Consider the following 15,889-nt stretch of genomic DNA (forward strand, 5'->3'; position numbering starts at 1 on the left):
GTTTTCAGCATAATCAAGCTAATCTATGGCCACTGAAACTTAAGTAAACATGAAAGGATTAGATATTTTATTCGTTCATTCAACAAAATATTAAGTGTCTACCGTATGCGAGGCACCAAAGCTTACTGAACTCATCTCCTTGTTGATGAAAGATCTACTTCTAAATTCATCTATAATTTATAAGCCTTAAATTGGCTAGCAAAGGATTGGAGATAGCCAATTTCAGTTATTTCCTTATTCTGCCCTCTGGGTGTTATCTAACTTTTTACAACCACCATGCAAGTAATAGCCATTTTACATGGGAATTAGAAATCTAGTTTATAAGATGCAGCTACTTGAACTAACAAACCCCCTTTATGTTTTAGAGGTGAAGCATAGGTCTGAAGCAGTCTGACACTTTTGTAAGAAAACAGAGGCTCTAAACACAAATACTTTAACTTCAAATAATGCCAACTGTACATATCATAGAACGTGGAGCTAATTGGATAGTTTGTTCTTAAATTGGTTCTTCCAGGAACACGTAAGAGGCCCAGGGGGCATTTCATGGAACATAAAAACAAACAATATTCAGTAAATAGATGAAGTAATTGTTTCTCCCCAGAAAACCTTTAATAACCAAAGCTTCCCTACAGAGTTACAATGCGAAATGTTTATACCTTTGCCTATGAATAAAAATGTATTCTAAACTCACTGTGAGTCAGTTTTTCTATACAGGGGTACCAGATAAAAACATTAATAATAAAAGAATTCCCTGCTCCTAACCCTGCAATATACACTCAGTCTCCTGGAATATCTAAGGATCTATTATAATAATAAAAAAACAAGAGAGTTTGCTTCTTTCATTCTCTGAAGAGGGAAAGTATAACATGTGAATACATCAAAATTGCAAGTAAATACTTATAAAACTACAAGCGTTGTAAACTGTATACCATTGTAAATTGTGTGGAGCTTTCTTCCATAGATACATATCTACAACTCATCTGTAACTTCTAGTCTTAAAGAGTTGTCTCCTATATAAATATAAGTATAAATAAATAAATATGTAAATATAAATTTAAATATATATGTATATGTAGAACATATTAGCCCATCAGTCAATAACCATATATTGATATTGTCAAGTCATTTAGTTGCATCTGAATCTTCATGACCTGATTTGGGGTTTTCTTACCAGAGATACTGGAGTGGTTGGCCATTTCCTTCTCCAGTTCATTTTACATACGAAGAAACTGAGTCAACAGGGTTAAGTGACTTGTCAAGGGCCACCCAACTAGTAAGTGTCTGAGGTTGGATTTGAACTCATAAAGATAAGTCTTCCTTACTCCCAAATTTGACACTGTGAATGATGGCTTCCCTAAATAATTAATAATTAAGTAAACAAATAATTAAATAAATAATTAAGTGCCTCTTCTATGTGCCAGACACTGTGCTAGGAGATGGAAATGTGCCTTAATCATTTTCCCACCAAGAATATGTGTCAGAGGCAAGATTCAAACCCAGATCTTCCTGAGTATGAGACTGGCACTCTTTTTACTATATTTCAGGCAGATTTCATTTGAGGAAAGAAAAAAAAAAACACAACATAAACTCCCTACATAGCTGTCCTTTTATACAGTTGGCTTATTTATGCTGCCAAGGTTGCCCCATGAGGCAGTCTCTTCATTTTTTTAAATCCAATTTCTTCATTTTATGTATTTCTGAGTTCAGTTTTGAATATTTACATATAATTGGACACTAAATTGGGCGGTGAGATGATAAAGAAGATAGAATCAGGAAGATCTATTTCTTGAGTTTAAATCCAACTTTGGACACTTATTAGCTGTTCCACTTTAGGCAAGGCATGAGACTGTTTGCCTCAGTTTCCTCATTTGTAAAATGAACTCGAGAAGGAAATAGCAAACCACTCCAGTGTCTTTGTCAAGAAAACTCCAAATGTGGGCACGGAGAGTCAAACATGACTTAACTGAGTAAACAACAACAACAAATTTCTCTCAGATAGTGAAAAACAAAGAAAAATGTCTAGTAGGGCTGCCTACATGAGTACCATTGATCTGTGCTGTAGGAAGGTATTTTTTCTGGCTCTAAGGACATAATCTATCCCACCAAAGTGGGAAATGAGCAAACTCATCCACATGGCCTGGGGTTTCTGTCAATATAATTTTCTAACTGCATATGTTGTTCATGCCACGGCACATTATTATTCTCAGATTTTACCGTGCCACAGTGCTACGTTTTTCTAAGGATGCTCATCTCTGAGCAGAGGAGAAGCCATGTGAGTCTGTGATGATAAAACGGCAGAATAAAGAGCAGCAAAGTCGTTTCCAATGATGCATTCTGAGTGCAGGTTCCAAGAGGTGGATGTGTACAATTAGCAGTAAAAATACTTACAATGAATATGTTACAGAATGAACAATGACAGGAAAAAAGGCGAATGTATATGGATAAAAATGCACAAGGAAATAAATGTCAGAAAAAGTTAAAGAAAATTTTCAGTTAATTCTTTTTTTTTAATTCTCTCTTAGTCAAATAACTTGAGCTATTTCTTTTCCCCTCTTGAGTTCAGAAATAATCCGCAAATGGCATCTAAGGAAATTATATTAGAATTTTCCTTTTTCTATCCATGACATTCTTAGCTTTGATCTTACAAGCTCAACTAAGTTGGGCTTTTGATTTATTGGTTTAAAAATCTTTAGAGAAAATGCAGGCAGGGTAGAGAAGATTCTCTAGTTGGTAGTAATCTCTCATAACATGAGGCAGATCTTTTTTTTTTTTTTTTGCTGGGCAAAGTGTATTAGATAAACTTTACATATCAGATCTTGAAATATAAGATTATCCTTGGTTTAAATGTTAGAAATTTCTGTTTTACATATCTTAAATTAGCTGTGCCATTCCAAAGAGTTATACTCTTTTTATCACAAAATTTACCTTGGTTTTGAAAGTATTTGTGGAAAAGAAATGGGAAGAAGGTCCGGTTGGTGTCAGGAGCAATGGGCATGAGTTCTACTCCAACACTTTCTGGCCATGCAATTATGGGCAAAGTCACTGAACCACCCACAACTCAGTTTTCTCATCTCTTAAATGAAAGACATGTTTTGCATGGTATATGTCGTGATATTATGAAAAAATAAAAGAGAAGGATGTGTAAAGAGGTAACATCACATAATTGTGAACCAATGGCAATGAAGGTGTTCTAAGAGAATTATGATATTTAATGGAATATATGTCCTTGGAATGAATGGCTATTTCTCATACAGTCTTCCCAAATGAATATCTACATATAGAAATGGCGGAGATAGAGTACTCTGATTTCAAGGATTTTGTCGCAAAATCTTTTTGTTCCTCCTGTAGATTTGTGTTGAAGAAAGAAAACACCTGGGCCCTTCTGGGAAAAAGATATCCATGTGGAACTGCTCCAGAGAATTCTGACACTGATCCAGATGCTAATTAATGAATTTGAAACATGTGAAACATTTTGTAGTTGTAAGGCTGTTCACAGGGAAATAGCCAGGTGTTTAAGATGCCCCAAATCCAAAGGTTCATTCATCAGAGAACAATGGCCATAGAGAAAGGGCATACATCTGAAAAAACAATCCAAATTCATTCAATTTGGTCATTCTTCCATAAAATGAAAGAATAGTTGTAGTTTATAAAATAATCTATTCTCCAAACCTATCTATGTACATATTGTGCTTCCTGGGAGTGTGCCAGCTTCTTGAGAGCAGTGGATCATTTCATTATCATCCAAGATGGACAGATGTAGACTTGGAAGGGAGCTCTGCAGTCATCGAAAACAATGAACTCATTTCTGATGAGGAAACTGAGACACAAGAGAAGTAAACTCACTTGATAAGGAAGTTATTGGAAATTGCAAGATTTGAACCTAGATTCTCTGTCTTTGTATCCCTTTGTGCCTAACACAGTGCATAGAATTGTTACTTAATAAATGATGGTAGGAATCCACCAAACCAGAGTTTATTAAATATTTTTTCCAAATGATGGAGTTACAAAGAGAAACTGAACCCAAACCAAACCAAAGTAAATTAGGAGGTATGGGGCAGATAGGTGCTTTGGTGGAAAGAGAGACAGAAATGGAGATTGGAGGTCCTGAGTTCAAATATGACTTTAGATACTTAATCCCCATTGCCTAACCCTCACCACTCTTCTGCCTTGGAACCAATACACAGTATTGATTATAAAATGGAAGGGAAGAGTTTAAAAAAGGAGATTAGTTCTCACGAATCTTCTTCTTCTTATTATTATTATTATTATATTGGAAAACTTGACTAATGAACTTTTTTAAATGAGAAAAGAAACTAGATTTGTGGCTTTACTGAGACTGAGAACTTTATACTCCCTACTGAAATAAATTAGTCCTGTCTCTATAATTTAAAGTCTTAGAGTTGCTCAGAGAACTGAGGGGCTACGAAACTTGCTTAGGGTCACAGAGCCAATAAATATCACAGGTTGGGTTTAAACTCAGATCTTCCTGAGGCTGGGATTTCTATCCACAAAGCCATGGCTCTAACAGAAGAATATGTAGATTAAAGTGCTGTGTTTTTACTGATGTGGAAACATGATTGACCCAGACAAATTAATAAATATAGGAAAAATTGATGTAAGGAGATTAGACGTGTTGCCCTTAAGTTAAAGGAAACTGTCTTATTTGACACTTGAATAAGGAAAGCTACAAATAAGGTCTGTATTTCTCTAAGTCAGGCCAGACTGTCACACATTCGACTCTAATTCCACATGATCTCAAGCTTATACAACAACAAAAGGGTCAGAAAATCACAGGAGAACAAAGCCCGTTGTAGGTAGTGGGATGATCAAAAATGACATTTTTTTTTCTCATCAACAAATGCTTATAAAGGGTGAAAAACATCCCATTCTACCATTTTATATTGTATCATTTCTCCGTCTAAAGAAGAGTCCAGACCACAGCATACCTAGAGTGGAATTTCTTCCTGCCTAGCCACAGATTATAACTCAGTGATAACTTTTCAGCCTGAGTAATCAATAAGCTTTTTCCCGCACTAGACACCACAAAAGAGCAAACAATAACTTTCAACACCACAAATAAAAACTGTTTTCCATTTTATACACTTCTATGGTCTATATAATTTGGCCTAATGTAATAAATTTTAGGACCCTTTTTAATTTTTTTCTTACAAAAGAGAAAGCTTAATTGATGCCTTTTTGTTTTCTGGATTATAATCATTTCCTGATTGCAACCATCCCCTTGAAATAAAGAAAACTAGATAAGTAAAACTGAAGAACTAAATCAACAGGATAGGCAACATTTGGATCCTTAATCCCAAACAAAATGAGAGGTGTCTTTTATTATCTGTCCTCTGGAATCAAAAATTTAAGGTTTTTTTTTTTCACTTAGAATAAATAAATACTGAAGAAATCTACGATATGATGCGCAGACCAAAGTAATAGGAGTCAATTTTTTAAATCAAAAAATTATAAGCATTTGTACATATATGAATATGTGTATGTATAATCTAGAAAATAATAATAGGGAATTAAATTATACAGAAATACTTATAATCTATTTAAATTGACTCACCCATATCCTTAAAGCTTTAAAAAAATGGTCAGCCAGACATTCAAAAGCATTAACTAATTTTATCTTTCCTTCCTATTTTGTTTCCAAATTAAGTCTTCTTATCTTGATCAAGCTGAAAATCAGAACCTGTACCCAGGCCCAATCCCATTCTGACTGGCAAGAGAGCTTTGACCTGTGTGATTTGTGAACTTGGTTGGCTTGCTCCTCCCTGGACAATCTGGTGGCCTCTGGCTCCCTATTACACTATACTTAGTGAAGATACCAGATAGATTTTGTCCAATGCAGTTCAGAATTTCAAAACTTATTCTTTTTTTTAAATACAAGACTTTATTTTTTCATACCACTTTATTATTATTAAAATTTATGACTAACATATAGTTCTATTACTCTAAGGTTTTCAATGAGCTTATCATTATTAAACCTATTTTTACATATGAGGAAACTAAGGGGAGAAAACTGAGTGTTATTCCCAGAATCATATAGTGTTTGAGGCAGAATTTGAACTTCCTTTTTAGTCAGCAACATAGTCACAGTAAGATTATATTCTGAACTCTATTTTTAAAATCGTGATAATATTTTATTATAACTTTATAGATAATATATAATATAATGACATAATATTATAAGAAAAGTTTCTCATGAGCTCTTAGAAAATAATAACTAATGTATAAATAATGCTTTACATTTTTCAAGGCCTTTTAGATACATTAGTGAATTTTGTCATTACAAGGACCTTGTGTTACATTTATTTTTCAGATGAAAACAGTTAAGTTTCATACGAGTTAAAGATGTTCCCATGATCTAAATATCCAAGGAAATGCAGAGGCAAGATTAGGATCTAGCTTTTACTGATTTCAAGTTCAAAGTTCCACTGTGCCATGGGAACTTTTTTAAAAGAGGGAACATTCTCACCAGAAATAATTTGTATGTTTAAAATCAATGAACAAGTATTTAAAGGCATATTGTGTGCCAGGCATGGGAGGAGAAAGAAGGGAAGAAGGCGGAGGTGAAGAAGAAGAAGCCTGGATTTTGGAAGGAGTGAGGCCAAAACCATGGAGATAATTAAGTAGAATAGGACTGAATTGTATAAGAAATATATTGTAAAGTGTAGTAACCAAATATACATTTCTAGTAGATGATCCATCAAATATAATAAAAATAGCAATTAAAGATATTGTGTTCTATGTCGATGATGGACTGGATTGTGAACTGGACCTCTGTGGTTCTTTCCAATTCTAAATCCCTAGATTAAGCTTAATAAAATTTTGAGACTCATTAGCCTACTTTTTCTATCTGTGTCATTAACATTGATGAAAGGATTTTTTGTTTTTAGTTAAAATAAGTAGATAGGACTTTTTATAAGATTTAAACACTAAATCTGAGCTATAGAATTCCCCTTAGAAAGTAGAAGAGTCATTCTAGGTAGGAAATCTCAGTGATTTTACAAAGCCTGATTTTGCTGTTCCATTCAAACATACGTTTATTAAGTTCCTACCAAGCAAGCCAGGTGGTAAGTGCTGGGGACACAAAGGCAATTTAAAAAAAAAGTCCTTGCTTTTAAGGAGTCTATGATATTGAGGGAAAAGGAAGCAGTTAAAACAGGGGCACAAATGAGTAGAGAACTGATAGTTTGGGAGAGAGGGAACACTCACAAAATGGGGGTCAAGCTCCTGAAGAGACCTAGTTCTACACGTTTGCCCAATGTGAGAGGTTGACTCCATTGGCCAATGTAGAGGAATTTGCAGATGCTTCTCAGACACAGATGTGGTAATATTTTACAGGCTGTCTTGTGGTGGGCATGGCACAGTGTGTGACCCCAAGTCAACTTCTCTAGGCTTGATTTCTTCATTCACATAAAAAATTTAAAAAAAAAGAGTTTTGACTAGATGACTTTTGCCAATTCCCCTCAATCTTAGTGCCTTCCCTTTGAAACTCCCCTTCATGTAATCTTGCACATATCTTATTTGTGCATGGTGGTCTGTATGCTTCTCCCCCATGAGTCTCAACTCCTTGAGAACAGAGGTTGTTTCTTTTTTTCTTCTTCTTTCCTTCCTTTGTATACCCAAATGGTAGCCCAGTGCTTGGCACATAGCAGACACTTAATAAATCCTTATTGATTGATTAATAAATCAATGACCTCTAAAGTCCCTGGTGTCTATGAAGTGTAGCTTCCAAACTATCTGCCCAAAAAGGTAGAACTCAGCAAGGTTATTCACAATTCTTGCTTTGAGCTAAGGTTGTTAAAAAAAAAAACACACAAACAATGAGCATCTATGCACTTTTTCTTTGGAATGGATTTTAGCCCCCAAGGCATTCATTGCTGCACTGGCTGCTAGACTGAGGTTCAGTGTATCTAATTACAACTAAAAACAAACAGGCTATTCTTTGAATCTCTTCAGGAGAGAAAATAGAGCAATAAAATATTTACCCATAAAAGCCATATGACTTCAAACATCAAAGTGAATGGCTCCCTTTGTGAAGAACTGGAAAAAGAATTCCAAGGAGCCCTAAAAAAAGGGGAAGTTGTGATGGTTTGTGTATGTGTGCATAAGTGTGTGTGTTTTGGGGGGAATATATGTTTTTATTTTACAATATATTATATATTGTAATATACATTACATATATTACATTTATATGCCTTACATTAATTAAATTAACAATATGTTAACTTTTAGTACTGAACTTTACTATGTATTATTGAAGGAATCAATGTTTTCTAGGAAACCAATGGATTTTACTATCTCTCAGTTAACTGCCCCACTCCATTGAGTCTCAACTGAGCAAAAGTGAAGGGTGTCTTTTAAATAATGCAGGAGGCAGAAGAACTGCATGAACCCTTGCAAGAATCAAGGGAGATAATGGATGTGAGGCACTTTTCAGACCTTGAAGCAGTATCCAAATGCTAATTCTGATGCATAGTGGATAGGGAGAGAGCCTGGAAGCAAGGAAGATCTGAGTTCAATTTCTGCCCCTGACTTGCTAAGTAGATTATTCTGGGGAGCACCCTGAACCCCCCAATGCCCCCAGTTGATTCTTGAAGACTCGAAATTGCAGAGAAGAGGCTCATCCATACTACTAGAACAGATTTCCTCATTGGAAGTTTAATCCCAGCTCTCATTTCCAATCCATGATTCCATTCATGTGAGATCTCTCCAAGGCTGATAGGACCTATCAATGACATTCCAAGTCTCACAGAGTTGTATGGGGCACAGAAAGATTGAATAACTTGTCCAGACAGCTTTGTGTCCAAACTGAGGTTTGAATCTAGTGACTGAAGTATCCTTCTGTTTCTCACTGTAGTGATATTCTGTTCATTCAAGAGTCCACTTCTTTACATGTCATTTTAGTTTTGCCGAAACTCATTTTCTTTAACAATCCAGTTCTTTGTAGATATTGAGAAATAACCAAACATATAGCCATGATATTTAGGACACTTAGGAGGACAAACATTTGATGAGACCATTCAAAATCATTAGGAGCATTCACATCCAGAAATAATTACAATCACTTGTGATAAACATCAATGCTCCCCCCCAAAGAAAGTTTTCCCTGAAATTTCCATCTCTACAATTACTCTTAAAGTCTGAAAAGGTCCTGAGGAATTCTGGACTAAAAAAAACTCACCACCTGGTAGGGTACCTTTTGGGAATGAACCTCTCAGAACTTAGTAAATTTGTTCAAATTTATATTGGAGCCTATTCTGTAAACCTTTCCAGCATGGCAAGACCTTCCAGCACTTACAAAGTCATTGGCATCAGTGACTTCCATGATATGAGGCATCAGTAGGGGAGAGGGAAACTCAATCAGCATTAATTATAAATTATCAGATTAATTTACTGATTGGTTTCCCTGCTTCCTGTATCTAATCCATCCTCCCCATAATTAATATCTCTAAAACTTAGCTTTGAATATGTTACTCTCCCAACAAAAAATCTTCATTGGTTCCCAGTTTCCTCTACAATAAAATACTGAATCCTTAGCATGGCATTTCAAGCCCTTTATAACACCTTCTTTTCCAGTCTCATTTTATATTATTCTCCTTCCTTCACTCTGTTTTACTCCAAAGGCAGATCCCAGTGCGAGATACTCCAATTCCTGCCCTGATTGGCTCTCCCCATCTGGAATATACTTCTTTTTTTGCCTCTGTATTATAAGATCTCCATTCTCTTTGAAATACAAATTCTCAAATGCCTCAGAACTCTCTCCTCCTTAAAATGAGCTTATATTACTAGGATATACTTTGTACTCAATTAACATTTATACATATTATAGTCCTCATCTACAACAGTAGATTATAAGCTTCTTGAGAGTAAGGGATATTTATTTTTTCCTACTAATATTTTCTTTGTAGTCTTAGTGTCTAGCATATTATAAGAATACAGGGGAAAGATCATTGATTCTAAACAAGTCAGAGTACTTGGGTTCAAATCTGACCTCTCATGCTTAATGCCACTACTAACTTGGGCAAGATGCTTAATCTCTGGGTTTTGATTTCCTCATTTGAATAAGGAGGAATTTGAACTAGGTAACCTCTGAAGTCCCTTTAAAAATATCAATTTATGATCAATAAAGTTGTGTCAAATTAAATTTGTCTCATTGTAAAGATTTTTATTTTTTAAAAAAACCTTTATTTGCTCTAAGAGTTCAAGGAATAAATTGGATCAATGAACTTTTATTTTAAATATTGAATACTACACAAAACTCAAAAAAGAGCCAACACCCTCCAAAATTAAAATGGTTTCCAAATTAAGTTAGAAACTAAGTACTGACAGAGCAAATATGAATGGCAACCCAAAAACTGATCAAAGCTCATCCTCATTTCACACCAGCTTGCAGAACATTCAAACCTGACATCTGTTCAATAATTGTGTCATTTAGCATTCTCCTTGAGCAGCAAATTATGGACTCATTAGCCCTTTGTTTAGTCAAAATAAGGTAGGACTAAAGCACAGTGAAAGAGTTGTTTCCTTTTATTTGATTTTGATTTTATATTTATTTTATGCAACTGGAAGACCCTGATGACCACCAATCTTTAAAAAAAATGGGAGCTTCACTCAATTACCTCTCTAAAGTCCTTTTTAGCTATAAAATAGGAGTCTTGGGACCATCATAACTGACATTTATACACCATTATGAACTTTCCAATAAACTTTATATATGAGATCTTTGGAATTTGACAACAACCCTGTTATTAGAGTTATTATAACTCCCATTTTCTATATGAGTAATCTGAGCCTCAGAGAACTTAAATTGTTTCCATATGATGGCACGGCTAATAAGTAGCATAAGGTAGATCAGAACCCTGATCTTGCCAATATCTTTAGCCTAAAACTACTGGCTGACTTTATATATGGGACAGTTGAGTGTTAACTCATTCACTGACAAATTTGTTTAGCATCTCTAAAAAGGGGCTCAGCCAGAGGTAGCATAGAACATATCTCTGGAGTGAGAACAATTGGTTCCAAATCCCAGTTTTGCTTCTGAATAATCGTGATTTTGGATGTCAATTAACTCTTCTGTTTCTCAGTTTCTTCAGTCACAAATGTCTAAAAGTTCTTGCTTCCTCTAACATTGTATAAGTCTGATTTCTACAAATAACAAGCAGGAAAACTGAGAACCATTAATTAAAGTGTGTGTGTGTGTGTGTGTGTGTGTGTGTGTGTGTGCTGGGGAATTGGTGAGGGAAGACAGTATTTTAAAAGTAAATTCAATATAGGTTTTTAAAAAAAGAATAGAAGTTTGAAAAATCAGTTCTAGGGGGAACAAAATACCTTTCACTTGATTGCAGTATTTCATCTCCTTTCTTCCAAGAGCAATGTGCCTTGGGAGATGCCTTTGGTTTACAATCAAATATAACCAGGCTGCCTATTTGAACCTGAATCAGCTTCTTCATCGGATTCTTAGAAAAGTCTGGAGCAGATGCTGATAATGAAAAAAAGAATAGAAAAATAAAACAGCTCTAAATTATTTTAATTTGATTATACATAGTTTAATTTGGAGATGAATGGCAAGGTTGTAGAATCACTACATCCAGTTTTGCACCCCTTCCCATCTCTGGAAAGAAATTGGAGTCTCTGCCATTTTAGTAAACATATTTACCAATAACTTTTGTAGTTACCATCCCAATTCTAAAAGTGAATACCCCAAATAACAAAATGCAATAGATTAATGACCAGAATCAACTAATCAACTAAATGAATAACCAATCAATCAGGCAAGAAACAAGATGCATTGATTTTATCCCTAGTATGTGCCAGACATGGTTTCATAGTAAGGATAGGAAAAAAATCTCTCCAAGGCAAAATGTAAATTAGGGTTGAGAAATGCAATGAAAGACAAACCTGGGAGCTCAATTTGTTCTATATTCTACTGCCAAAAATCTTTCTTCAGATATATTAACATAAATGAATAGCTTGTTATAAGAATCTTTATTTTTTTCTAGTATAGTGGGCTAGCACAGAGAAAAAGTGGTTGCTATTGGAAAATATTAATTTTAAATTTAAATATTCATATACCTTCTCCTAATAACTATTCCTTTTTTGTAATGAATATCTGTGATTGCTTTGGTGTAAGGAACTTCCAGTGAAGAAAGTCCTTCTACCAATGCAACTGTTCTGCAACTATTATTTCAATGATTGCCTAGAGCAGTAATTAATTATGATTTCTTAATGAGTGCCTAGAATAGAGTCTCTCTTTGATAATGAAGAGCCTTAGGGTCATTATTCTGGATATAAATTATCATTTTATATTACTGTAGTTCAGAGAGCCATGGGTCTAGAAATGGAAAGGATTTTAGATATATAGAAAGTATAACATATTTGATGGAATCCACTGGTCCCAGGACACATATTAGAATTATATTGCTTTCATCTGAATTCATAATTATTAGTCTATCACTTAAAAAAAACTCCTAAAAGAACTTTTTTGTGTTGAAAAAAAAAAACTAGAAGCAGACTAGATGCCTATTAAATGATTGCAGAACCGTTGAACAAATTGTGAACAATTAAGGTAATGTAAAATATTGTCATGAACATCATCATAATGACAAATATGAGGAACAAAGGAAGAGCAGTATGAATGAATATCAGAGGAAAATAGCCAGAAACCAGATCATAAAATATGTATAATAATGTATATAAAAGCAATGCTAAAAGCAAGGTAAGGAGTACCTGATGTGACCCGTAACATCACAGAATTGTCAGGTTTAGAAACAGCAGAGAACTCAAAAACCCACTCATCAAAGGTTTGATCAAAAGATGTCAAGCGCTGTGTCCATGTCAAATAGGAAAAGAAGAGCAGAACCTCAGAGGTACCTGGATTCCCAAACCAGGACTCTTGTCTTTTATGAATGAAAAGGAAGATTCCTGGGCAGGGGGGTAGGTTTAGTCATGGTTTTCTTTGTTATAGTGAGTGTGCATGTATGTCACAGGGTGGTAGAAAACAAGAGAGGAAAGACTTTGGTCAAAAACAAAAGAAAAGCCCATTAAAATAAAACAAAAAATAAATAAAATAAGCCTACGGAGTTCTGGTTAATTGAAAGTTTCCTCCTACTCTCTATGATGTTTTTACATAGATTCTCAAAAAAGACAAAGAGAACATTGCTTCCATATCCTATAATTAGTCTTCATCTTTGGGCCTCTCTCCAAATCACTGTTTCTACCACTGTTCCATCATTAATAATTTAACTGCATATTCTCGCTTCAAAGCAATGAATGATCAGGCTGTAAATATCCTGGAGTTTTATAGCACAGGAGTTAGAGCTGTTACCAAACACTTCATTTCAATGGATTAAGAAGAGAGAGAATCAATATTTTGGTCTATAGTTAGGTTTGAAAGAGTTAACCAATTAAGATGACAAACACGTAGTATAAAAAAGCACTAAGAAAAAAGGTAAAAAGAAAATGCTTCTTACCAACAACTTTGAGTTCTGCGCTGGAATAGATGAGCCCATGTTTATTTTCTGCTATGCACTGATACATGCCGGAATCATTCACATTTAGGACTGCTATTGAAAGAGCCCCATTATCTATCTGCACTCTTTCCTAGGAAATGGAGGGAAAAATGTTTTAATCTATAAAAGCAAAATGGGCTTTAACAAAATAAAAACAAGAAAAAACAATGAAACCTTTAATTGGATCAAATCTTTCCCAGATTTCTCTCATTTCTGAACCTTTCAGAAGATGACCAAAGTGTCTCTTTTGAATGACTAAGTTGTTTTTTGCTCTCCTTTAAAGCAGGAAACCAACTAATTTTTAAGAACAGATTGGAATTGGTCCATTGACGTGATAATATAGACTTAATAAATAACCTTAAAATCAAACAGATTCTTCACGTAATAAAATAGAATCTAGGAATACATGGGACCAACCTGTGACATTCTGAATAATTTTCATCTCTCATAAATGTCTCCAACTTCAAAACACTTGGTTCCACGAGCTTCAGCATTTCTAGTCAGGCAAACAGTAAGGAGTTTTCTTTGCTATTCTTTAAACATGCAAGTTGAAGGCCAGGTGAAAACAAGGTACATGGAACAAAAGACGCTTAAATATGGAGACCATGAATATTTATCGAGGTGTTTATGGAGTGTGAAATATAGACAAGTGCTCTGCCTGAGGAGCTGAAGGAGCAAGGTTGGGTTAGCACTAGCAGCAGACACCCTGGCATAATTAAAAAGTGCATAGAATAAGTGATTGAGAAAATAAATGCCAAAGTATAAGGATTGTTGAGTGATAGACATATTAATTTCTCCTGCAATCCGGCTAAGGGATAGGAAGAGGAGATGGGAAAGATGTTTTTAATATTCATTACTGGTAGGACTCCTACAAGCTAGTCGACTCTTTTTAGAAAGCAATTTGCTGTTCACAAGAAAAGTTTAAAAAAAATAGATGATCTCTCCTGACCTATTAATTATAGGGTTGGAATTATAACTGGAGTATTTTGTCAACACCCAATAGAGCTAACTGTTGGAAGACATTTATACTGGTGGTCAACTGAATTTGAAAAAAAAATGTTCAATGTGATCCTACTTTGTGCAAAACCCTGTGCTAGGGGGTATTGTTTCTAATTTCAAAAACAAACCAAAAAAAGTCCCAAAGAATTGGAAGACACTTTAATGCCTTATAATAGAGAACCGTAAGAAAGGACATGAAAAAAATGGGACTGTAACCAATGCTTGATTTTTCTCTACAGATTTATAATTTTATAGGCGAGACGCTTATTCTATCAATGCTGATCAGCAATGGCTTTGTAGTTTAATGCCTCAGAGAGAGTTGCCTCGGACCCTGAGAGGTTAAACCACTTGGGAAAAATACAGCAAAAAATAGCAAAAAAATTGCGTAGCAAAGATATAGCCAAACCCAGATCTTGCGGACTCTAATACAGCCTTCTATGACACCCTTTTCGAAGATATTTTAGCACATTAAAAGAATGGGATATTACATTGGAATAAATATTAAATATGAACCATGTGCAGGAATGTGGGAATACCTTTGTGAAATAATACTAAGCCAAAAAAAAAAAAGGTTCTCAGTAACTAATTACTGGAGTGAAAATAGAAAAGCAAAGCATTTTTATTGATTTGCTTATATCTAAACTCTTATGAATGCATTTTATGTGCTGGAATACATTAAACGTAATTCAAGTTGTTGCAAAGTAAGTTGAATTGGTTGTATTAATGTTTTATAATAAGTTAATGGTAAATATTTTTATGAAATACATTTTATGTTGGGGACTGAAATCAATAACACAGAATCGCTTCCTTCTCTTGAGCTTATATGAGTAAAGAGCTCAGTCTTTTCAGGGCAAGCCCTTGCTTCCATATCCTACCTATTTAATGAATTATAAGCAAAAACCTATGAGAAATCAAGAGTATTTTTGAGCAACCACTTCCTTAGTAAAGCTTCCAGGAACCATTTAATGTGACAGGAGGGAAGATGAGTCAGTCCACTTTACCTCCACTATCAGGCCATCTCCGTTCTTCAGCCATCGGTATGATGGCTTGGGTTTACCACTTGCCCGGCATTCCCAGTATAAGTTGTCTTCCACAGCAGCTTCTATATCCTTTATCATCTGAACCCAGTGAGGTTTTGCTGCATCCCCACCCCCCCCAAAAAAAGAGAATTAACATGAGAATAAAAATTGAATATTGTATTGAGGAAAATGTTCAAGACAGCAAATAATGGATGAAACTAGGTATAGAATATATAGATTATAATTTATTCTCACACTTCCTAATAACCCAAATATATAGCAAGAAATCACAGTTATTTCATAAGGGCAAATCGTATAATCCTTTCGAATCCATCCTAATTTAATCAT

General features: G+C 34.7%; 1 protein-coding gene across 1 annotated transcript in view; it reads right to left on the reverse strand.

Annotated features, from left to right (window-relative positions):
• Positions 1-15,640, reverse strand: part of LOC123247078 (contactin-3-like) — a 76,793-nt gene extending 61,153 nt beyond the window's left edge. The window contains exons 1-3 of the mRNA XM_044675877.1: positions 15,524-15,640; positions 13,485-13,614; positions 11,344-11,494 (exon numbers count right to left, since the gene is read on the reverse strand). Of these exons, the coding sequence (XP_044531812.1) occupies positions 11,344-11,494; positions 13,485-13,614; positions 15,524-15,640 (398 nt within the window). The remainder of the gene's footprint in view (positions 1-11,343; positions 11,495-13,484; positions 13,615-15,523) is intronic.
• Between the last annotated feature and the right edge of the window lie 249 nt (positions 15,641-15,889).

Source organism: Gracilinanus agilis, chromosome 1 (assembly GCF_016433145.1).
Source record: "Gracilinanus agilis isolate LMUSP501 chromosome 1, AgileGrace, whole genome shotgun sequence".
Classification (NCBI taxonomy): domain Eukaryota; kingdom Metazoa; phylum Chordata; class Mammalia; order Didelphimorphia; family Didelphidae; genus Gracilinanus; species Gracilinanus agilis.